The sequence below is a fragment of the Bolinopsis microptera genome, chromosome 11 (assembly GCF_026151205.1).
Source record: "Bolinopsis microptera isolate Bmic1 chromosome 11, MBARI_Bmic_1.0, whole genome shotgun sequence".
In the NCBI taxonomy this organism is placed as follows: domain Eukaryota; kingdom Metazoa; phylum Ctenophora; class Tentaculata; order Lobata; family Bolinopsidae; genus Bolinopsis; species Bolinopsis microptera.
Genome location: NC_087082.1, coordinates 9415700 through 9440208, shown reverse-complemented (window position 1 = coordinate 9440208; position 24509 = coordinate 9415700). Strand labels below are relative to the sequence as shown.

The 24509-nt window shown below is 37.3% G+C and overlaps 2 protein-coding genes across 6 annotated transcripts in view; one reads left to right on the top strand and one right to left on the bottom strand.

Annotated features, from left to right (window-relative positions):
* Nucleotides 1-238: 238 nt before the first annotated feature.
* LOC134823547 (heterogeneous nuclear ribonucleoprotein F-like) lies at nt 239-24484 on the bottom strand. 2 transcript variants are annotated; one of them, XM_063835066.1, is made up of 11 exons: nt 24456-24484; nt 6943-6980; nt 6638-6794; nt 6180-6371; nt 5404-5493; nt 4847-4937; nt 3679-3869; nt 2262-2374; nt 2076-2136; nt 1825-1926; nt 239-1355 (listed from the first exon to the last, which is right to left on the bottom strand). In XM_063835066.1, exons 2-11 carry the CDS (start codon nt 6967-6969, stop codon nt 1303-1305), a joined length of 1077 nt encoding a protein of 358 aa, XP_063691136.1. In that variant the 5' UTR covers nt 6970-6980; nt 24456-24484; the 3' UTR covers nt 239-1302. The 2 variants fall into 2 exon arrangements, with proteins under 2 accessions (XP_063691136.1, XP_063691137.1); XM_063835067.1 differs by lacking the exon at nt 24456-24484 and adding an exon at nt 16624-16650 and having other exon boundaries at nt 6943-6982.
* Nucleotides 17100-24509, top strand: part of LOC134823543 (JNK-interacting protein 3-like) — a 38044-nt gene continuing 30634 nt past the window's right edge. Inside the window, exon 1 of one of the 4 annotated variants that reach the window (XM_063835059.1) lies at nt 17100-17528. In XM_063835059.1, coding sequence (XP_063691129.1) covers nt 17415-17528 — 114 coding nt within the window. In that variant the 5' untranslated portion in view covers nt 17100-17414. The remainder of the gene's footprint in view (nt 17529-24509) is intronic. The other 3 variants (XM_063835060.1, XM_063835061.1, XM_063835062.1) reach the window with 3 other exon arrangements.

Here is a 24509-nt window from a genome sequence, read left to right as displayed (position 1 = left end):
TCATTGAGCCGTGGGAAATTCTATTGATGACACTAACATCTCTGTCAGGACTAGCATTAATAGTAAGGTATATAAACTGTACCTCTCGCCATATCTGCTGCAGTGAGTATGGTTCTGTATATGTCACATGATATATTGGCAGTGCTCTTATTTTACTTACAGGACCACAATTCTGAGTTTGAATTTTTCACCACCAGTCCCCAAAAATGCCCATAAGAAAATAAGGTAAACTCGAATATTGTAAAAATGTAACGGAAATTCATATTACATAAACACAGTGGCTCACACATTCTCACAGAGCCAAGCAGAGCCGGACCTGGCGTTATCTCCTTGTCCCTCTGTCGCCTGTCAGCCAGCCTATCGGTCCGGCCCTCTAGACTCTGATATAACGTATCAATAAATAGTGAACTCATCGTGATGAGGCAATATGCCGGATTAGCATTATATATTTGGAAAATAGATACGGCGGTAATATGTTTCTTTCAAATAGGTCGAGATTTTTTAAATCGAGATGTATTGAACCGATTTCTTCTTGCAGAGGTTAACACATAAATACGTTTGAAAAAGCTGTTAAAACACTTACTTTGGACTAGGGCTTCTCGTCAAAATATCTGTACAACAAATACTATAAACAAAGCAGTGACAGGTTAAATATGTTCCAATAAAAACGAAATAAATTACTCCGTGTCACAGTTCTAATTTCTTTTCCAATTACAAACTGTTTCACAGTCTCCTAAGAAGCACCAGCATAGCACATATATCTAGATCAATAACACTTTCTGTCCTCCCATTTTCATTAAGTACCTGTCACTGAGTTGTAAAACAATAAATAGACCACCGTTCTGGCGTCGGAGAAAAGGTTGTGACATTTTATCAACAAACGTTGAAACTGGTCGCAGAATTTCAAGCTTCGGATTTTGTAATGGAATAAATAACTGAAAGGGTTCCTAAATCAACTAGCTATTAATGCTAATTTGAATTTTCTGATCAGGGCTATTCAAGAATCCGAAATCATTCAAAGAATTTGAAGTAGGTAATTTCTGAGGAAATTTGGGATGTGAGGCTCCGACAGAACGGTCACGTGTATAACTACGGATACCGTCTAGTTTCAAATCATCTTTTTGGAAAAGGTACAAAAATAAAGCTTAATAAAAATTAAAGAGTACGAGACGATGAGTCTGCGGGACAGTAACCATGACAAAAGCAAGCAGTAACCATGACAACAATAGAACACAAAGTTCTAAGGTTAAAGGCAAAAGATATCAATTGTTGAGGATCTTTGCCGAACGTTGTCAAGAGTATCTAGCGTTCATAGTACCGTCTGTTGGGAATCCTGTTGCTTCGTGGGGGCTGATCTGAAGTAATAATAGGTCAATCTTTTCGGTTGCTGCAAGATTTGGGCAAAACCGTTTATATATCTTTGAATTTATAATGATCGAAATAGAACTCTGGCCTATGCAGCAATAGTTTTTAAAATCCTCCTCAACCGAGTCACCGACCACGTCCAAATTATATGTGAGAGTTTTAGAGAGTAAACTTCCAGAGTCCTTTCTCGCAATAGACCTGGTTCTTTTGACAAGTGTAACGGTGAATATGAACTCATTTGTCGCATGCTCACCATGCCGAAAGCCCCTAAGGCTACCGACCTCACGCGGCTCACTATTTGGCCAGCGCCGCGCGCACGAAGCATGACATACTACTGTCAATTTGTTATTTTCTATGACAATACAGCCAATATTTTATAAAGCCAACTTTTTCAGCACCACCGTACCGCGCGCATTCAATCGCGAAACCATTAAACCTAAACGGTCACTCAGTACTCACTTTGGAAGCGACCAGGACCGGGATAAGGATTGGGTGGATAACCAGGATTGTTGTTACTCGCATTACCAGCACTCTCGTTAAACAGCTCAACATATCTCTGTCCTGGAGATTGAGATTTTCTAGGATTAAACATTTTTTACAGTTACCTTATCACCAAAACACGCGAAATGGTTAGTTAGTAAGTGGTACACTAAACAGCCTAGAAAGTCTCGCACCAGTAAACTCAAAGGTCTGTAACCACGGAAACTAACCCAAATACTCTTTGTCTTTGAGCAAAGCATTCGTCAAGTCGTTGTAGTTGCCAAATGTCACCTGATGAATAATCCATTAGCCGAGACTAAAGAAAAGGGTGCCTACCTCAGGCCCACGAAAGACAAGAAAATAGTTTAGAATAAGAAAAGTAACTTTAAGAAAATTATAAAATAAAAGTTTTTTACCTCAGCTTCACCAGAGGGTCGTCCTTGTCTTGTAAAGACGAGCTGGATGTGTACTGGCATAATGGGGTCGAAGAAATCTGCGATATCCTGCTCCGTTGCCTCAAACGGGAGACCTGATTTTAAGATATTGTTATTAATACACAAACATCTGGTGATACACGTTTAAGATATTGTTATTGATAGACCAACATGTGGTGATACAGTTTTAATGAGAATAAAGTTATAAATACGTCTAAATACGTAGATCTATAGATACGTCTTGACTTTACAGACAATGATCATGTTATTCATCAACTTATTCTTTTTGTAAGAATTTAACATTATGTAATGAAGCTTATTGTTTTTGAAAAAGCAACTAATGAGATTTGTAATGATGGTGAGGTTGCTCACCAGTCACACACAGTAAAATATATTTATGGACAAAACACGAGCATTGAGACCAGTACAAAATCACTGTGCCCTATTCTAAAATCACTGTGCCCTAATCTAAAATCACTGTGCCCTATTCTAAAATCACTGTGCCCTATTCTAAGCAGACAAGCCTGGTTTAGAATAGGGCACAGTGATTTACCAGTACAAGAGCAGATCAGCAGATTGCGTGCTCTTCGGAATATAACGTCTGGCCGATAGTTTGGTCGAAACTATCAAGTATCATGCAACTTTGGCGTGCTACATGTTTAGATCTGTTTATTACGACCTTCAATCATAACAGCTGACGCTAGATTTACAAAAGTAATGGAAAATACAGCTGCCAATTACATCTTATTTAAGCAGTAGTAGGCTTTTAGGGTTTTAAAGTTGTATTTATTCTTTCATTCATGGCTCAAATATCCTAAATCTGGACAACTGTGCATATCTCAAATCTATGACACAAAACGAGTGGCTAGCCCAGAAGCTAAAACTGCCAACTTGCCAAGGCAATACCCAAAATTAAAGCAATCTGCCTAAATTTGAAAACATTCTGAAGAGTTCTGACTTAATACCTGGTAGAATGACCCACACTAACCAACGTCACTGGTTCCCATATAGCACGATCTACATAGCCTAACATTAAGCTCACACTCAGCATTATCTATCCCAAGGAAGTACGCACTACACAATTGTGAAAATACGGGGGTAAACTTTCAGGGTGCCGTGGTCATAGTGGTCATTGAGTTCATGGATATCCGCATAATTTCAATCTTTTAGACGACAATTAATTATTCTCAGGGATCAACACGTAACAGACATCGAATTCTAAACATTAATTTTAATGAAATAATGGACCTTGACCAGCTTTTCTTAAGTTTTGGCCATGGACTTTGGTGAAAAATATCCATTATGCCATTACATAATGGTCAAGACCACGACCATAATAAAGCAATATTCAGGTTATCCAGTTTATATTCGTTCTACACCCTACAGCCCTCGCACTAACCTCGCATTCTGAGACAGTGGTAAGGTCTGGGAGGGATGCGGTGAGGGGGAGGCGATGCCCACTCGTTATCATACACATTATAACCAGCCTGGTCAGGGTGGTAGGACCAGGGTTTGAGGGGCTTCATGGGCCGGGACTTGGGCATGTCATCTAAATCTGTCACGTTGTACGCCTGGAACACTTCGATATACCTGGAGGGGGGACACGGAGTTAGGGGACTATTTAAATGATAGTAGTCAATAACGACACACCTATAATTATAGTACACGTGTTCCATGTTACAGGGATAAGTACAAACTATCTACTAATGTCTGTGAAATTAGAACCCATTGAGATAGAATAGTCCTCACATTGAGTGATCTGTGGGGTCAGTGATAGTAAACAATTATTGTCGGTCTCTCAATTGGAAGTACACACGCCTTGTAACATTACAAATAGTAGTGGTGACTAGAATTAGTTGTGACTGGTGGGTGTAACCACTACTACTACTAGTGTTAGTGGTGTGATATCATGGTGAAATAGTTACAAAAGTAACTGTAGAGTAACTATATATTAGCACATAATATGAATGGGTCCTCGTTAGCTTATCTTGGTGATTCTCCTGCACACCATTTAATTATTTTACACTGTGCACTACACTTAACAACAACTGCGGTTTCGTTGTTGAAAATAAGGTAGGCACATAAATATGATATTGTGATTTCATTGTGCACCGCGCCGGAGTCGGTACACAACAGTTTAACAATTCTCCGACACAATAAACTTGTTACTTTGTAAATATTATTTATTTAGCACGGCACAGTGTCTCTTTTGTCATTATTTACATCATCACAGTTCTAGTAGATATAATTCACGTAAGGTACAGTGTATTATTAGTGGCAGTGTTGGGACCAAATTCACATTTACATAAATTATATATATTTAAATTACATTATAAATCAAGGTGATATAGGAAAGATTGAAAGAATCATTTTATTTGGTAGCATACAAAACTTCACAATAATGCCAGTTATCATGCGCTTGTAATAACGGTAGAATATATCTAGAAACATTTCCTCTCATTTAACTGAATTAAGTTGGTGTTGGGTCTGGACCCTGAACGGAAGTTACACAAACTGCATCTTTAGTCGGTGTACGTGATTTAACAAGGAAACTGAGTTACACAAACCTGTGTCCAATCTTCTCCATGTGTCTGTTCAGAGCGTCCTTCATGTCACACTCCTTGTCAAACTGTACGTATCCGTCTCCAGCTGCTTGACCTACACGAAATAAACACGTTAATTTACTGTACAGTTGTCAAGAATTAAATCTACTTTTCTTTACGAAACGCAAGGTTATTTCTCTCAGACGGGTGGGGCCACATAATAAAATTGGATTTTTAAAATTTGTTGCACACATTGTTAACTCTCACTCCATGACCCCATATTATAAAACCAAGATTGCAGAATGCTGGTTGATCAGCAGGGGCAGCTACAGTACACATAAAATGTAATCGGAAATAGGGTTACTTTTCCCTCACCGTGGTGTGTACAAAGCACATGTAGTGTTTGCACATGGCAGCCACTAACTCTGCCATTCAAACTTTAATATTACTTGGAACGAACGGAATGCAAATAATAATACGATTTCGAATGAATAGACACTGTTTACCTTTACTCTGTATGTAAATTAAGTACAATTTCTACTGAAATTTGACAAATAACATGAACAATTTTAATTAGTTACCTCTGGGGTCCTTGACAATAACAAGCTTGCTGATACTCAATCCGCTGAATAACTTCTCAATCTCGTTATCAGTTGTACGGAATGGTAAACCTGAAATTAAACTATATTACAACTCTAACTCTAATACATTTATAAAGGTTACGCAGTCAGAGTTAGTTTAACCTGCATAGCGAGCCCTCCAATTATGATAGCTTCAACAGTCTTGATGCACTAACATGGCATAATCATAATAATCAAATAAATAATTATTATAGACTGCCACTAAAGATAATAAATAGGCAACTAAAATCCAATTAAGGTTCTTGAGCATTCTTTACATTAGTGACTTCATAACATTTTGATACAAAATTTCCCACAAATAGTTTTGGAGTTTTGACTGACACTGTTTTATCGTTTTTAGGTTCACTCGTGATGCAATTGCGGGGATATCAAGGTGTCTGGAAGACTTTCAACTACTTTTTTCGTCTGATTTTTTTGGGGTTTATTGTTCTAAAATTCGATTTCAACGATTTCACAATTTCACTCTGAAACTGTGCTTACTCAATAAAAAACTAGTCAATACAACATAAACCATGATATAATCAGTGATTATTAAGTGACCATGTAGCTGCATGTAGCGAAAAGATGATTACATCTTTTGCTAACAATCTGTCTCAACTTGGACTATTATAAACTCAGTTGATGATAGTGCAGATGTCTAAAGTTTCAACGATAAACTCGAAATTTCTTATATCACATAAAATATCAGGTATAATTATATTATAAAATTAACAAACCTCTGAGTCGGACGATGGGATGACTCTGTCTTACACTCTCACCATGCGTTTTCAGGGTTTGTTCCATAGTCTCCCTACTGCACCTCTCTACCTCCAAGTACCTTCGTCCCAGGTAACGGTGGTGCTGCAGCAGCGCTTTGCGCATGTCCGGCGCTGAGATAAACTCAACAAAGCACTCACCAGTAGGCTTCCCTGGGGAAGGTTTTTAATGAAATCAACTAGCTTTTAACCAAGAACTTCACAAATTGCAGAAACTTACGTCAATGAGAGACAAAGCCGATCACTTATAAATGATTATGTAGGCTAAAAGCCCAAGCATAGCATAGATTTGAACGAACTATCTAACCAGATTGCCATATACAATGACGGAAGCAGGAAAGTATAACCAGATTGCCATATTATACAATAGCGAAATGTTTAACCAGATTGCCATAATATGTAATGACGGAATATCTAACCAGATTGGGGATTGAAGAGGAAGTGGACACCCTCCGCCTTGCCCCCCTTTATATCGCACCCAGAGAAGAAGAGAGCAACATCGTGCGCTGTAGCCGAGTACGGTAACCCTCTAACCTTCACTATAAAACTGTCGTCCTGATGTTGAACCACTTGTTGCTTTGGGGAAAAAACGTTTAGTCAGGGAAGTAAGTTAGTGTGAACAATTTTTATTAGCAATTTGAAATTGTAATTAGGCTGTCATTAACCTGAAATTGAATTTACACAGATTCAAAACAATTTATGTGTTATCTCGAATTGCACATACCTCGCTTTTGACCATATCCCCATTCATGACCCTAAACCCTAAAAAGGTAATAGTCAAATTTGTTGATTTTATGAAAAACAGAGCATTAACAATGTTGGGAAATTTTATACCACTTATTACAACTTAGCAACTTTTTGGCCGGGCTAAATCGTCGTTTGAGTGTGGGACAATTTTGAAAAACTTAAGGGGGGTTCACCCTGATTTTTTTGTGAAACTTGGTTTCGAGATAGCAGTTGACCAACAAACTAGGACAGGTGACCAAACTTTTGAGGGGGTCCCGGACCCCAACCGCCGAACGGTGCCTGCGGGGCAGCCACGCCCATATTTGGTCCAAATTAGGCCCAATTTAGCCAAATGCCCTGAACATGCCCAAAATGATTTTAGGTGCTCTACTTGTACAGGGTGGCCCATAAGTGACTACCCACACGCAACCTCTTAATAACTCACGTAATTCGTCTCCAAATTGCACCAAAATTTCAGAGATTATAGATATGGGTCAAACTTAGATTTCCTGAAAGTTTCGTAAGCCACGCCCAACTACAGTGGGCGTGGCGTTACACTCCCTCTTTTTCACTATTGTCTTCATAAAATGAGAACACTTTAAGTTAAGAACTCAAAATTTTTTGCACACATTTGGCTTGATAATTGAATACTTTTCCAAAAGTTTCGAGTTCATTGGTTAAAATATGGCTGAGTTATGACCATTTTAAAATCCATCGGATATGTGATCCGAGCACTCAGTCAGTGATATTTGCACTCAATTAGTGATCTCGTCACCCAATCTGATCAAGAGTAAGGCGTTAGCGTGTATTAATGAGGTTCATTAGGCTTTGATTGGATACCGATGATGACTTTGCTAGAAAGGAAAACACAAATTTTTAGGATAAATCAATAAATGATCGTGTGCAGAAAACGTAAACTTGATCTTGTGATGAATGTCAAAGCAGCTTTTCAGGCAAGGGGGTGGTCGGTTGAATTTCATCTGAAATTGTCGTTTAATCTGAGGGTAGAACACCCCATTTTCTTTCTTCAGGTAGACGAACAATCGTTGTTCTGCAGTAAAGGGAGGATAGTGAACCATTTTCGATGATTCAATGGATGGTTCATTCCTTTTTATTGATTGTAAGGAACCTGTGACTAGCAGGGCTAACAAGCCCAGAAATGGTGACACAACCATAAATTCGTGTGATAGCGTTTTAGGTGCTGTCAGCTGTATAGGCCGGCCCATAAGCAGGCTGCAACCAATCAAGCGGTGTATGTGAGCCAAACAGGCCATTAACCAAGTGACGAGATCACTGACTGAGTGCTCGGATCACGTATCCGATGAGTTTTGAAATGGTCATAACTTAGCCATATTTTAACCAATGAACTTGAAACTTTGGGAAAAGTTTTCAATTATCAAGCCAAATGTGTGCAAAAAATTTTGAGTTCTTAGCTTAAAGCGTTCTCATTTTATGAAGACAGTAGTGAAAAAGAGGGAGTGTAACGCCACGCCCACTGTAGTTGGGCGTGGCTTACGAAACTTTCAGGAAATCTAAGTTTGACCCATATCTATAATCTCTGAAATTTTGGTGCAATTTGGAGACGAATTACGTGAGTTATTAAGAGGTTGCGTGTGGGTAGTCACTTATGGGCCACCCTGTAGCTAGTGGTCCCCTAAACTCGTATATGAATTTTCATCAAGATTGGACAAAAAATGACTGAGTTATGAGCCAAAAACCATATGACCATATTTCGGCATACGCGCCAAATTTGATCGATTTTGGCCCATAAATTGGTCAAATATCAATATTTTTGAATGAAACCAACTTTATATGGAAGGTAAGCCTATACTACACATTCTCTATGATTATCAGCTCTGTATCTACCTAACTGTGGATTCTGTGTCCAAATTATCGCAAAAAATAAACAAAATCGCCCATATCTCAGTTCGCGATATTTGAAAAACTGATTTCGCTCACAGCAATAGAACTCAATAGGGTTTTAATATTTTTACATGAAATTTTCAGAATCAAAGTAGAATCGCAATTTGACCTTAAGTTTTGTATTGGAATTTTGAGTTAGGCCTTTAAAAAGATTTGGCAGCCAAATTCTGAAATTTGCCAGGAAAAGTTCATTCATTATCAATGACTCACTTGTAACTGAAAATTTACCTTCCGTCCAAAAGAATACTCTTATAAAGCCAGCTATTGCAGATGACAAAGGAGATGTCAATAGCCTCAACAACTTAAGACCAATTAGTAAAAACAGATGACGAAACAATCTCCATGCTGAACATTACAATTATATTCTTATAATTATATCATATGAATTGATTGCACTGCTAATCAGTGGCGTAACGAAAGGCCCTGCTGACCCCGCTGTGCAGGGGGGCGCCGTCTTAGGGGGGCGCCAAATCGTCGTTTGAATGTGGGACAATTTCGAAAACTTAACTAAAGTACTAGCAAAACTGCGCGTTTTGCTCTAGATACACACTTTTTTAGAGATTTTACCGGCGTATTCTTTAAAATCACCTAATTTGTTCAATTTTAGGGAGGGGCACCAAAAAAGGAGGGGGCGCCAACAGGGGGGCCGCTTTTTTCGGCAGGAGGGCGCAAACAGGCAACGTTGCGCCACTGCTGCTAATAAATAAAATACTTTGTTTTAAATACTTTGTTTTACTATTAAAGTAATTGTAGGTCGAACCATAGCTTAATTGTGAAACTGAACAATAATCTCCTTTGTCTCAGTGACTTAAAAAAGCAAGGTTGTGCGTCCCTAATGTATGTCATCAAGATCGTATTTGGACGTAATTCTTTCTTACCTAGGGATCTCAGGTCTTACTTGTTTAAGAAAGCAAGGTTGCCCTCCTCCTTTTGGAAATTTTAAAGATGGTAACTGGTCACTGATCCTTGAATTGGAAGATGTTCAAAGATCATTCACCCGTATGATCGATGGACTGGGCCTCATGACCTACAGAGAGAGACTGAATAACTTGAAGCTCACAAACTTGCTTGAACGTAGGGTCCGTGGGGATCTCATTGAGATGTTCAAGATCCAGGAAGGCTTTGTGGATTATTGGTCAGATTTATTTGGTCGTGCTGGTAGGACTGTCTCAGCTAGGTCAAAGCCACACATATTTACCACAAATGAGACTGACTTCTTTGCCCAAAGGGTCTTGCGCTACTGGAACAGTCTACCACCAATTGTGAAAGCTAGTGAGTCGGTTACTGGATTCAAAAGGGGATTAGCTGCCTTTCGGCTTCATGGATATCAGACAAATAAGCTTGGCCACTACTGGGAACTGTCATATGACATCTTTGATAGGATAGATGTGTCTGTGTCTAATAGGAATAGTTATGTAATTTATATGAAAGAGAATCCAATGGTAGCTAAGAGGAAGAAGGTTAATATCAAAGGTATGTATTTAGTTGAATTTTTTTTAATTTTTAAAGTTTGTAATTATATGGTTTCAAACGTAAATTGTTCATTTTCTGTGAATTTCTTTTTTTGAGATGCCCAGAGAAAAATCATTTATAATGTTATGTTATGTTATGTTATAATTCAGTCCATTATTCAGTCCATTATCCTTCTGGACCGATGCTTTTGATACCGTAAATCATTATTTCCTCCTATTAGAGCTAACTGCTGACTATAGCAGTTAGCACACTTTCTTTGACGTAAGGGTGTCTCATCCATACATGCCGCATCAAATGTTACTGTCAGTCTCCCTGTCACCTGCACTGTGTGCAAGAAACGAGTTGGACAAAAAACTTTATTAAGATCGGGTCTTGGAAACTGAGAAAGGATCATTTGAACCGCTTGTCTTCTTGACCACAGAAGGCTTCGTACCAAGCTGCACCAAAGTCATAAAGCGGATAGCAGACAAAATATCAGACAACAGAGGCAAGCAATTTGCTATGTGATGGGTTTTTCACATACCCATGTGTCTACGCGTCGCGCGCTACTGCATACTGCAGGCGAGAAGGCTCTGGTTAGAGCAAATGGGTTTTAGAAATACATGATTTCGCTTCTCTCTTCTTCGTACTGTCCTCATAGCCGTTTGAGGTGTCATGGGGAAACATGCAACTTCAAAAACGCTATTGTCTTATTTCTTTGTAAAAGCACAGTAGCGTGGATAGCTTTTGTCGAGGTATTTCAAAAATTATCTTAGACTAGACGATTCTCTGTTTAATTTTGGTCGAAATACGTTTGCAATTTTTTGCAAAATAAAGCAAGTTATAAAACTATTTTACACTGTATACTTAAAAAGCTTTAACCTTGCACACGCTCATAAAAGATTTGATTGACGGTGTCAACCCATTGAGATCGTTACTCTGCGCGCGAAGCAGAGCAACGATCGACGATTTGATTGACGATTCGATCGACGATTCGGTGCAAAGCAAGAATGCTAGTTTGCGCGGCGCGTCGAAGCGGCGAAGTCCTCCTAATTGTGCCGTGCCACGCGCGCGCACCAAGTTACTATGCTTATTTGTTATTGCCACTGCGCGCCGCTTGTCATACGTTGTATGACCCGCCGCGCACGAGTGCGCGGCTCCCCTGTATCGTAGAAACTCTACGACTATAGTAAAGCGACAGTGGGGGTCACCACGTGATACAACGCGCCGCGCCCCGAAATTGTAACATTACTGCGATTGAAGCATTATTGTTGGGCTGTTACGAGCTGGGAATGGTTGACATCGTAATTTAATTTTAAATTAATTTATTAACCAAAACCGTCAAATTTGCTAATTTTAAATAATTAACCTTTTAATACAAAAACAAATTTTAATAAATATTTAGTCAATCGTCCAAATAAACTGTATTTATTCTCAAAGTTGGGATTGACAAGCTTTTGAAACTTTTATAAGTCACAGGGGGGGGGGCTGAAACCAGGTTTTCGATCAAATGCTGCCACTTGTACTCAAACGTCGCCAACAGTTGCTCTCGTCCAATGAAATCGATGCATTTTTCAAGTCAGTATGCATAATTGAATTACATATATTCATATGCGGAGCTTGGCTTACATAATGCAGCGATTTCATTGGACGAGAGCAACTTTTGGTGACGTTTGACTACACATGGCAGCGTTTGATCGAAAACCTGGTTTCAGCTCCCCCTGTGAAGTCTGAATTGTGAATGCTGAAGTTCCGCCTAAACGTATATTAGACATTTGTTCCCGGTTGTCATGTTGTATGCATGGTGGAACAAATTGCAAGCATTTCTTGCATCCTGTCTGATCTTCCAAATAGGAAACACACTCTAGAAACACACTTTTTTAGAGATTTTACCGGCATCTCTACTATAATTCAAAAAATTATTTTTGTCTGTCTGTCTGTACGACCGCCCACGTGCAAATTAAATGAAAAATAGGAATTTAGGTAACAACCAAAACGTTCCATAGCAACGGTGTTTTAATGCACACATGCACGTGCAAAGATTGTTTTAACGTCATTTTGATCGGTTTTGTGGTAATTACGTTGTGTTTAAAGTGTTTTATATTTAAATCGGCTGTATCTTCGGTTGGGATGGATATTTTTTGATGTAGATTTTTTTTAGATTAGATTAAGAATAATGACATAAACATCATCACTAGTTTTAAACATTCTTTCTGATTTCCTCATTATCAGAACTGTGAACATTTCACAGCCTTCGTCATTAAAAAACAAACAAATTCTATAACTAACATAATTGTCATAATTTATTTACATATAAAAAAGTTTTAAAAGTTAAAAACCGTTAATTTAAAAAATAAATAAATAAAAACAAATTCATGAGATATTTATTCCCTTTCTCTTGGCAACACACGGATTTTTATATAAATATTGGACTTGTTGCTTCTTCTTTTCGATATAATTTACACCCTCTATTTTTGCTAAAACTATATTTGACACTTCCCAAAAGTTGCCTGTGTCTACTAAATTATTAGTCTTTTTAAATTCTTCTAGATTAATTTTAAAATCAATAACAGACACTGAATTTCTAACAAAAGATGGCAATTTATTCCAAAAGCTGATAACACGCTCTGATAAAAAATTATTAGACAAGGTTTTAATATTTCTATCAATATTGTTAGATTTAGTGCTAACAATTTTATCTCCCGATCTACTTAAATTGAAAATATCTTTTCCATACTCAACCAATCCATTTACAATTTTGTAGGCTTCAATCAAATCTCCTCTAACCCGTCTCTCTGCGAGTGTTGTAATCTGTAAGGCATCCAACCTTTCACTGTAAGGAAGTGTTCCAATATCATCAATAAGGCGTGTGAACCTTCTCTGGACATTTTCCAGTTCAATGATAGAAGCCCAATTCCCATGGCAGGCAGGTGGAGACCACAACTGAGCACAATACTCCAAGTGGGGTCTTATTATAGTTTTATAAACATTTCTCATAACATTAATTTCTCTTATAATGAGATTCCTTGTAACCCATGCAATCATACTGTTTGCTTTACTAATACAACTTTTAATATGTTTCGACCATTTCAAATCTGAAGAAGTTAAAACTCCAAGATCTTTCTCTGCTTCAATACATTCAAGTGTAACACCACTAAATACATATTCTTGAAGGGGATTTTCATTAAATGGAACATGCATTATTTTGCATTTGCTAGGATTAAACTTTAACAGCCACACATTTTGCCAGTATTGCAAGCTTTCTAACATATTGAAAGTGCTTTCAGTGTCATTGGCATCCATAATAACTTTAAGATCATCTGCAAACAGTTTTGATATACCATTAATACAATCAGGCAAGTCATTGATAAAAATGACAAACAATAAAGGACCTAAAACAGACCCTTGTGGGACGCCTGATAAAACATCACGAAGGTAGGAATATGCTCCACCAACAAATGTCTTAAATCTTCTTCCAGATAAAAAGTCTTTCACAATATCTAAAGTGTTACCACTTATACCCAAATTTCTCATTTTTGTAAGTAGTCTATGATGTGGAACACTATCAAATGCTTTACAAAAATCTAAGTAAAACACATCTACGGGTGCACCATCTTCTAATAGTTCGATGATACATTCTACACTCTCTAATAGATTAGATAAACAAGATTTACCTTCTACAAATCCATGCTGGTTTGGATTTATCTTCTTACTAACAAAACTCATAATATGCCTCCTTACTAATTTTTCATATAATTTACATAAAATGCATGTAAGTGACACTGGCCTGTAATTTAGGGCATCTTTCCGACTACCCTTTTTATAAAGAGATGTAACATTTGCTGTCTTCCACTGTTCTGGAATTTTCCCACTTGAAGCACATGTTTGAAATAATTTAGTCACAGCAGAAACAAAACTTGAATTATGTTCAAGTTCTTTTAATAATTTAGGATGAATGCCATCTGGCCCTTTACTTTTACTAATATTAATTCTTTTCAGTTCTCTGCCAACATCATCCATTGTTATCTCAATATTTTCAATGTGTAACTCATCTGCAATAAAATAACATTCTCTGTTCAAAGGTCCATCTGGTTCTTTGACAAAAACTGAAGCAAAAGCATCAGCCAATACTTCGGCAGTTTCAAAATTACTTTTGGTCAAAGATCCGTCAGGTTTTTCCAGGGATGATATACAACTTTTTAACACTCTTTTCCCTCTTAAATATGCATAAAATGGCTTTGTATTATATTTCATACACTGTGTAATTTTTCTTTCATAATTAACTTTACACTTAAATGACTTACTATCAAACTGTCCTTGTTGGTTCAGTGCAACATTAAGATTTTCAGAAGAAGGATTATTATCAAATATATACCAACATTTATCTGTCTTTTTCCTGCATCTTTTTAAGGATGAATTTGCCCAAGGCTCACATTTAAAGTTCTTTTCCGTCGGAACTATATCAGATACTAAGTTAAGCTTTGAGTGTAACTCACTCCACATATCTTCAGAAGTTAAAGTACCCTCACTAAAAGACCAGTCAATTTCAGCTGATCTGTGTAACAATTCTTTGCCAGAGACTTTTCCCCATAACTTTCTAGGCTCCTTTGCAGCCTCATCATCTTGCTTACTGTTACTAAGACTTAGATTTAATTCTACATTAAAACAAACATGATCGCTCTTCCCCAAGGGGGAGACAATCATTACTTCATTGACAATAGCTTCGTTTGTAGAGAGAACCTGATCTAGTGTACTCTCTTGAAGTTTACCGCTGACAACTCTACGTCTGGTAACTTCATCTGTGATATACCAAACCAAGCCATTGTCTTGTACACATTCCATAAAATTCTTTTCTATAATTAAACCCTTGTTACTTGTTCCTAAAGGAGCATTAACAGTTCCACTAAGCCAAGATACATTTGGTAAATTTAAATCTCCAACTAGGATTGATTCAACATTAAAAACAGCTAGTTTTGCAATCATTTTGGTCATCGCATTGTTCTGCGCTTTAGAAAGAGACATTGATCTATAAATACATGCAATATTTACCCTACCAATGTTGCTATCGAATTCAACAGCAATCGAATCAGTGACCCTAAACCAATCTATGACAACTGGGTTCAAAGAGTCTTTAATATAAATAATACAGCCTCCACCATTACTAACAGAACTTTCTCCTACTTCTTCATTAACTGTAAAATCTCTATCTTTTCTAAATATTTTGAAACCAGGTATGCTAATTTCAGCATCAATAATTTCATTGTTAAAATGAGTTTCATTTATGCAAACAATGTCAGACTGGTACAGCGAAACAGCATTTCTCAATTCACAAAACTTATTATATAAACTATTACTGTTACTATAAAACAATTTAAGGTTTAGGCATTCTATAGCTTTGCTTTCTCTGCAAGTCGCTTTCTCCGTTCCTGTCTCACAAAAATTGGACGTCTCTGTCAGCTCTGTTCAGATCCTGATTGATCCAATAAACTTCTTTCTTCGTTTTCTCAGAATCCACTTCTATCTTCCAACCTTTCCCATAGTTACTCCAATACAATGCAGCCTCTTTTGATTTTAGTTTTACAATCAGCGGTCTAGGTTGATGTTCTCTGCTTTCACCAGATTCAGTTAATTTACCTGCCCGAAAACAGGACACAATCACGTCTTCTTCCATGCCACAAATTTCATTTAAAAACTTGAGATCATTGCTTTGAGATCTGTTCTCTTTGATAGCCGTTTCGGGAACGTGTCTAATGATCACATTACATTCTCTTTTGATCCGTTGGATCTTGTCAGCATCAATCTGTTGGACTGTTGCCTTCACTAATTGAGTTGGTGGCTTGTCACTAATAGTTGCCTGGAGGTCAACCTTCGCTGCATCAACGTAGCTCTTCACTTTTGAAGATGATTCATTGACTATATCTTTTTTGACAGCAGCCATTGCGGTTGGTAACGCGTTCTGCAGACTGTTTTTAACAGCATTGGTAATCGTTTCATTAATGGTTTCACTCAACTTGATCAGCATTGTTGTCGCATTGACAATGCAGTGTGGACACTTATATTGTTTGATCAAAAGCACCTGAACCTCGTCAAGTCCTGTCAGTCCAACACAATCAAGATGACACCATTTGATGCAGCAATCACATCTAATCCATAGAGAATCTTCAATGTGTTCCTTGCAGAAACAATCTTCTTCAGGTTTAGTACTTTCTTCTTCAGCTTGTTCATTCGTCTCTACATGTTCTCTACTGGCTGGGGCACTATCAGTGTGCCTCGTTTGCCCGTCATCGTTTTCCATCCCTGAACTCAATAAATGTATTTAATTGTAGTTGTGAAAATAGTTTTAAAACTATTTAAGTTTTTTTCTTTCAAAGAATACTACTAGCTTCGTCCCTGTTACCACGGGCTTTCTAGTATCCTATAAAATCATCCAATTTGTTCAATTTTAGGGAGGGCACCAAAAGGGGAGGGGGCGTCAATAGGGGGCGCCAACAGGCAACGGTACGCCACTGGGCGGTCGTACAGAGAGAAACTTTCAAATTACAATATAGATGTTTGATCGTTTGTTATTGTTTTTATTCTTGAATTGGTATGGCCCCAACATGACGTTAATGTGGATCCTATAATGTGTTGATTCATCCAAATTCATCCAAAGATCATTATGTAATCAAGTTTATTTTTTTAGTCTAGTTTGTTTTTATCCGGCCACACAGTATGCAAATTTACTATATATTATTGTTTAATTACAAAATAATGTCCCTGTTATTTTGCGTGGATGAAATGTAATGCTTGATTCAAACTTGAGCAAAATAATAAGTATCATAATTCCTATTTATAATATTACCCAAGTTAAGTGCTCAACCAAACTTGATGCAATCATTACAAAGTGTAACGTGAATGCTATCGGGACTGAAATCAATAAATTTGCTGCACTCTTGATCTGTCCAATTTAGATTTTATTGGAAAATGAAGTAAAATGTGCTAGAAAACTCTATTATTATCACCAATTGATATGGTTTACTGACTTAGGCTGGTATGGTATCCATCTTTAAAGTTTTCATGTGGCAAGAAGAATGAAATTAAGACCTCTCTGATAAAATGGCGTTGTCTGAAGATGGATCGCATGATGGGATCATGTCAGAGCGCACCCTCAACATTGCTGGCAAGATTTATGCTGAGCTGCAGACTATGATACGTGTTCATGGGGATGAGGTAAGAAGTTTTATATACTGTTGAGAATATGTCTGTTATGTCTGTTTAAATTTATGACAACGAACGTGAAATGAAATGAGGTATTTATATCCCGCTCATATGATTAACCAACAACACAAGGAAGGTGGTTAACCATGTCAGAGCGGCTGACTGTGAGTGATGTGAGCAAAAGTGTAAAAAGTGAACTAAAGTATAACTCAGCATAAGGCAAAGACAAAATTAAAACATCTTTTATTGTAAACCACACTAAACTAAATAGAAGCAGAAACCATACAGTACATGTAGGTATAATAAAGGTTAGTACAGTGACATAATCAATCAAGAAAGAATCAGATCCAAGTAAGTAAGAGATCAAGGCATAAAATGGAGTGCGGTAAAAAATAAAAGCCAATGTGTCTTGCAAAGTGAAGACAATGGAAATAAAAACATCAGAACTGATTATATAAATGATTCTTTAGCATTCGCTTGAAACAGTTGGTATCAGTGATACATCTCAACATCAGGGGAAGAGAGTTCCATGCAATCGGTGCATGGCTTGAGAAACGTCTGTCATCAACTTTGGATCTTTTATTCTTTGGTACCTTGAGCATGAGATGGTCATCAGGTCTCTTCGACCTGGTCATGGTCATAGTGTTTGAGAGTTCTTTATCCACTACATCCACATCCAGTAGTGCTTTGAGGTAATCAGGTGCAGTACCGTGAACTGATTTGTGGGTTAAAAGACAAACTTTAAAGAAGATTCGTTGGTTTAAATTATGGGAGTATGTGGGCCTTCTTATAGAAGGGAACCAAGTCCGTGGTCCTCTCTTCTATGTTATAGATGAAACGAACTGCCCCATTAGGGTTGATCTAAGTTTGTTCAATCTGGTCTTGGGTAGATTCATGTAAAGAGAATTACAGTAGTCTAATTTAGATATGACCAGTTGTTTCACCAGCATCAATTTAATGCCTTCATCAAGGTAACGACCAATGGTTCTTAGATTCATCATTGTCCAGCTGCATTTCCTTTTTACATTATTGATCTGTCTTTCCATATTTAGAGTTTCATCAAATTTGACACCCAGACTCTTCCAGCTGTCTCCTTTACACTCCGTAGGCAGAATTTCAGTGCTTCCAAATTGCAGTCTGACACTGAGTTCACACTTTTTTAGAACATGGCTCTTTCCTAACACCAGTAGTTCTGTCTTTGTTTCGTTCAGTTTCATGTAGTTGTTGACCATCCATGCTTTTATCTCTGCAAGACATTTGTTTGTTCTGTCTTGGACATCAATGAACTGTACCACACGGTTTGGTTTAAAGGAGATGTACAGTTGAGAATCATCTGCATAGAGCTGTATATCAAGACCATATTTGGCCGCAATTTTCTGGAGAGCTTTGATATAAAGGATGAAAAGAATAGGCCCCAAGAGTGATCCCTGGGGAACTCCAAACAGCAGCTCCAAGAAAGATGAAAGAGTATCATCAATCTTAACACAGAAGTGTCTTTTCTCAAGGTAGGGCTTTATCCATTGCAGTGCACTTCCAGTAATTCCATAGTCCTTCATAAGCTTTTCCAATAAGACTGTGTGGTCAATGGTATCAAATGCTGCACTTAAGTCGAGAAGTACAACTATAACAACATTCCCAGCTTCAATTTCTTTGTTTAGATCATCACACATTCTAACAAGTAATGTTTCACAGCTATGATTAGGGCGATATCCAGATTGGACTTTTGAGTAAAGGCTATGGTTCGTTAGATGGACATTAAGCTGGTTTAGTACAATTCTCTCTAGGATCTTAGAGAAGGCAGAAAGGTTAGACACTGGTCGATAGTTACTGAGAATATCAACATCAGCATTTTCCTTCTTCAAAGTCGGTTTGATGACTGCTTTCTTCGTATCTGAGGGAAAGACTCCAGTCTTCAAGGATGAGTTCAATACATGAAGTAAAAAAGGTGTTAGTTCATCGACACAGTTTTTTAAGAGAAATGCTGGGATCGGATCCAAGCAGCAGAACTTGTTGGACATCTTTGATACCAGGTCTTTGAGTTCATCAGCTGTTATCTCAGAGAAATTATCAAAGATGCAGTCTTTATCAAGAACAGGATCTTTGTCTTTGTCTTTGTCTTTGTCTTTGTCTATATCTTTGTCTTTGTCTTTATCTTTGTCTTTGTCTTTGTCTTTGTCTTTGTCTTTGTCTTTGTCTTTGTTTACATCTTTGTCTTTGTCTTTGTTTATATCTTTGCTTTTGTCTTTGTCTTTGTCTTTGTCTTTGTCTTTGTCTTTGTCTTTGTCTTTTCCTTCCTTCTCAATGGCTTGTCTGATGGTTGCAACCTTTTCAGCGAAGAAATCTTTGAAATCTTCTGACAGTTTCACAGGATCCTTGTAGTTTGGAAGGTTTTGGGTGTCATTTCCTAAAAGCCTGTTAACTTTTTTGTACAACGCTTTAGTATCCCCTGAAGAGGACCTAAGAGAGGTTTTGTGGTGAGCGCATCTTTTGACAAACTCTAGTCGGGAAAACTCATCTCTTAGCTTAACATAATCCGATCTCAGGTACTCAGATCTTGCACTGTCTATATCATCAACTTTATCTTTTCTCCACGCACGTTCAGCAGTTCTTCTCTTTCGCCTGAGAATACGAAGTTCCAGGTCTTACCAAGGCATTGGCTTCTTAGTAATCTTCTTTTTTATGTAAGGACAGTGTTTATCCATTAACTGAGTGAGCACGGTATTGTAAAGGACAACAGCATCATTCGGAGACATGTCTTTAGGGAGGTTTGTCAGTTTTGAAATTAAAATATCTTCTTTAAACTGTTCTGTATCAATTAAATTAAAGTTTCTGTAGTTCATGAATTTTGCGTCTTCTTTGGTCTTTGTCTTGATGTCTGCATCGAAGAGGACAAGGAAGTGGTCAGATTTGGTTCTAGAGGGACAGATTTCGAATGAAGTCAGTTTTTCCTTGAAGGATCTGTTAGTCACTACAAGATCTAGGGTTCCACCTTGGTCATGGGTTGGTTCAAGGGGAACGTGTTGGTATAGATCATACTCCTCCAGGAGTTGGTAGAGCTTCTTTGGGTAGTGTTCTTCAGGCTTTTCCATGTGAAAGTTGAAATCTCCAGCAATGATGGGGAAGCCAGGTTTGACTGTGAGGTCTTTAAGGTAGTCTTCGAATTCTTCTAAAAAGGCACACTCCGTTTACCGAGCCTTCTTGGTATAAGGAGGCCGATACAAGTTCACAAGTCTCACAATATCTTGTTGGGATTGTAGCAGTGATTCCATCACTTGGAAGGATTTGTACTTCATGACCTTACTATTACACTTTAACTGGAGCACATCACGAAATAGCATAGCTATACCTCCTCCTCCTCTGTGTTTTCTTGGATCCGAGAGTATATTCCAACCAAGGTCTTTGATCTCCTTTATCTTAGCTGTGTTTCCATCACGAAAGAAGGTTTCTTGTACAAAACAGATGTCACAATCAACTTCTTGAAGATGCTCTAACACTCCGACTGTTTTGTTCACTAGGGATCTAACATTGAACGTTCCAATCCTTAAACTCTTCCTAGGCGTAGTTTGGTCTCCTTTGTCTTCTGTATGTACCAGTTTTTTGCATTCTCACATCCTGCTGTCCTATTCATTATTCCAGTCCGTTCTCTTACATACGAGGGACATAGGTTATCTGAGGCTTTATGGGTCTTTGCTGAGTTCTTCTCCGAGTGTTTACTACTTTTGGCGCAGTTAGAGCAATTTATCTTTTTTACATTATTTTCACTCTTGTTATTACAATCTTTCGACTTGTGGCTTCCTGCACAAAAGAAACATGTTGGGTCTTTATCTTTGGCTTTACAGTACATGGAATTGGCTATGTGACCAAATTCCTGGCAATGATAACATTGAATGACATGAATTCGGTCTGTGACATGGTGTTCCCTGAGGTCAATGTGTATATGGGCAATTCCACGTAGTGTAATTCACACTTTGCACAAAATTTAGCTTTTAATTGCATGCTAATTGTAGGCTAACATTAGCATCATGATAATATAAAGTCAGAATGAAGTTTAAACGTTTGTGATGATGTGGCAACAAAAGTTTAATGTCTATCTCTTATACTTTTTATGTGAGCAGCATTTTAAAAAGTAGACGTTATTCACAGGCAGAATTTGGTGTTTTAGAAATCTTGCCTTAAAATTGCAATTCGTGCCCCAGTGTAATAGCAGAAGTTACAATAAGGCTTGATCACAATAAAGTACACATTTTTTCAACTTCCTATGTCCTTCCTAACATAAATTTCTGGAATGTGTGTAGTACAGGGACAATATAGGAAGTAAACGTTATTCACATTTGGACGTAGTGTAACTCACACTCTGCCCAGTTGCTCTGTTTGTGCGTTGTATTGATGTTTGCTTGTTCTTGATTTGGTTGCTGCTATTGTAAAATGGTGAAATAGACTGACTATTACTGATTTTAAATTAAATTGACTACTAATCGGTCCAATTAGATACTGGTAATGGTGTAGATTACACCCTACTGCCATACCACAGTGGTCGGGGCGCCCATGCGAGGTAGACATAAGATGTAGGCATGATTAAGGGGTATGATATACCACAAAACATGTATTCTAGGGGTATCTTGCCCCAAAATAACGTTTAAAAAGGTTTTTAGAGTGATTAAATGGATATTTGACCTCAATTATTAATTTTACCTCATTTTTTGTCAAAAATTGCATTTTTTGGCAATTTTTTGCCATTTTTTAGGACAAACTACAAAAATAAGTTGCAAATTAACTTTGGTAAGCATCTATAAGTTGATCTATCTGTAAGTATAGGACATTTAGAGTAATCCTAGAAAAATGTACAGTGTAATATTGTGGCAAGATTTTTTTATGAGCTCTCAAAGGTTCATGATTAGACAGAAATTTATAACTTTTTGAATCCATTTTTAGACCATTTTATCACTTATATCAATTCTAAACTACTTCTTTGTGTTTTTAATGTGAAGAGGTCATCAAGAGCTTTAATTTGATACCTCTATACATGGTTTTTGATAAAAATTATAATTTTTTGGGGCAAAAACACTGCTCTTTTGAGCAAAATTTAGTTACGTGACAAGAAAATAAGGTAATTTTAGCCCCAAATTGCTGATATTTTCTGAAAATAAGCATTTAAATTACTTAAATAAGTGTTCCCAGACCTAACAATGACTATACAACACTTTCAAATCAATTTTGATGTCCTTATCCATTTAAAAATCATTATTTTTGCGATTTAAGGTCTAAAAGTGGCACATTTTGCCCTGGCGGAACCCTAATTTCGATTAAATTACCAACACTTTCAGGCAGTTGTTGAAAATAGGTCCCTGGAATTGCCCTGGAAGTATTGAAAGTACAATTTATTTCACAACAAAGCATTTAAACCACTTGTTTTATTAATTTTCCGCTGTGTAAATTACACTACCAAGCTGTGAATTACGCTACCTGTGAATCACACTACCCCTACTTTTTGCACTTCCAGTGTGACAAAACGAATGAAATTTTCTGACCTTTATAGATGACTAAAGTTGCCGTTAGAGAGAGAGTTACGAATCAAACAGACTTATAGTGTAGCCACAGTAAAACATTTTTCACTATTTGGTAGCGTTATTCACACGCGAAGAGGAAAAATTTGATCATAAGACACTCAAAAAGTAAAGAAATTTGGCCCTCAAAATTAGGCTGGCCTTCTATCTGAAGCCCACTAGGTTGATATACAGGATAAAATATTGAATTCTACGATTGATAAAGCTCCCTAAAATCTTTCGGAAAATAACTGGATATTCACACTAAAGATACACTAAATTTAAGCCAACTTTGACGCGCTACAGTTTTTAAACTAGGCTAGATATCAACAAACGGTTTTTTGCCCCTGAAAATATGGTCAAATATCTTAAAGATTTTCTATCTCTCCCAAACCACCTCCAAACTTTATTATTTTGTTACTGGTTACCGTTATCGTGGAATTGCCCATATAGTCTCTGTTTTGTCTGATTAACTCACGCATTGCTGCAGTGACACGGATGACAGCCGATTTCTCAATCTCATCGAAGAAAACCACTTTTACTGCATCGTCTTTTCCAGAAGAGGACTTCAGTATTTCATTCTTTTCCAAAAGTTTCTCTAGCAATGTCTCCTTGTTTGTGATGTCAGAGGGAATATTCCGAATAGACAATTTGGGGTCCAACTTTTTTCCTGGTTCGGATTTTGATGATACTTTGTATTTATCTTGAGATTTAAATACTGTCTCAGCTTTCTGAAGTTGATCCCTGGTCACAAACTTGAAAGTTGCAGTATTTCCGGACACTGTATAGTTCTTCACTGGGTTGACTTTAAGGGAACCTTTCATTTCCTTTTCATCCTCCTTTGTAATGGGTTCTTCAGAACTCCCAGTCTTTTTCTCCACTGTGAGAATGTGTTTTTCTGCGAGCTTCGTTTCTTCTTGAGTCTTCTTTGCCACCACTGAAGTCAATAAATCGGTTAGTATTGTAGGGAGTACTTCTGCTAGTACCTCTTTGAGCTGTGTCTTTATAATTTCTTTGAAATCTGGTGATTCCTGTTTGGTAGAAGTTGTGGCTTGTTTTGTTCCTAGAACAGTTTTTGTTAGTTGAAGAGCATTTTTGGAGAAAGTGTAAATATCCTGGATAACGACAAGCATGTCTGGTTTGGAAAATGAACCTAAAAGGTCCCCACTAGCCGCTTCAATAGTTATCTTAATCTTATTATCTTTATCATCTTTCTTACCTTTAAACTTCAGTGTATTGCAGTTTATCTTTTCCAATTGTTCCTCCATCTTTTTCAGGTCCAACTCCATCTTTTCCATGTTAAACACCCTGCTACAAAGATCAAGGACCGAAAGACAAAATGACAAATTGTCAGTTCTTAAAAAAACTAAACAACTGCTTTGTAATAATTCGATACCTCAAATTATTTGTTATATAGTAGTGTTGAAAGTATTAAAACGTGCAATTTTAA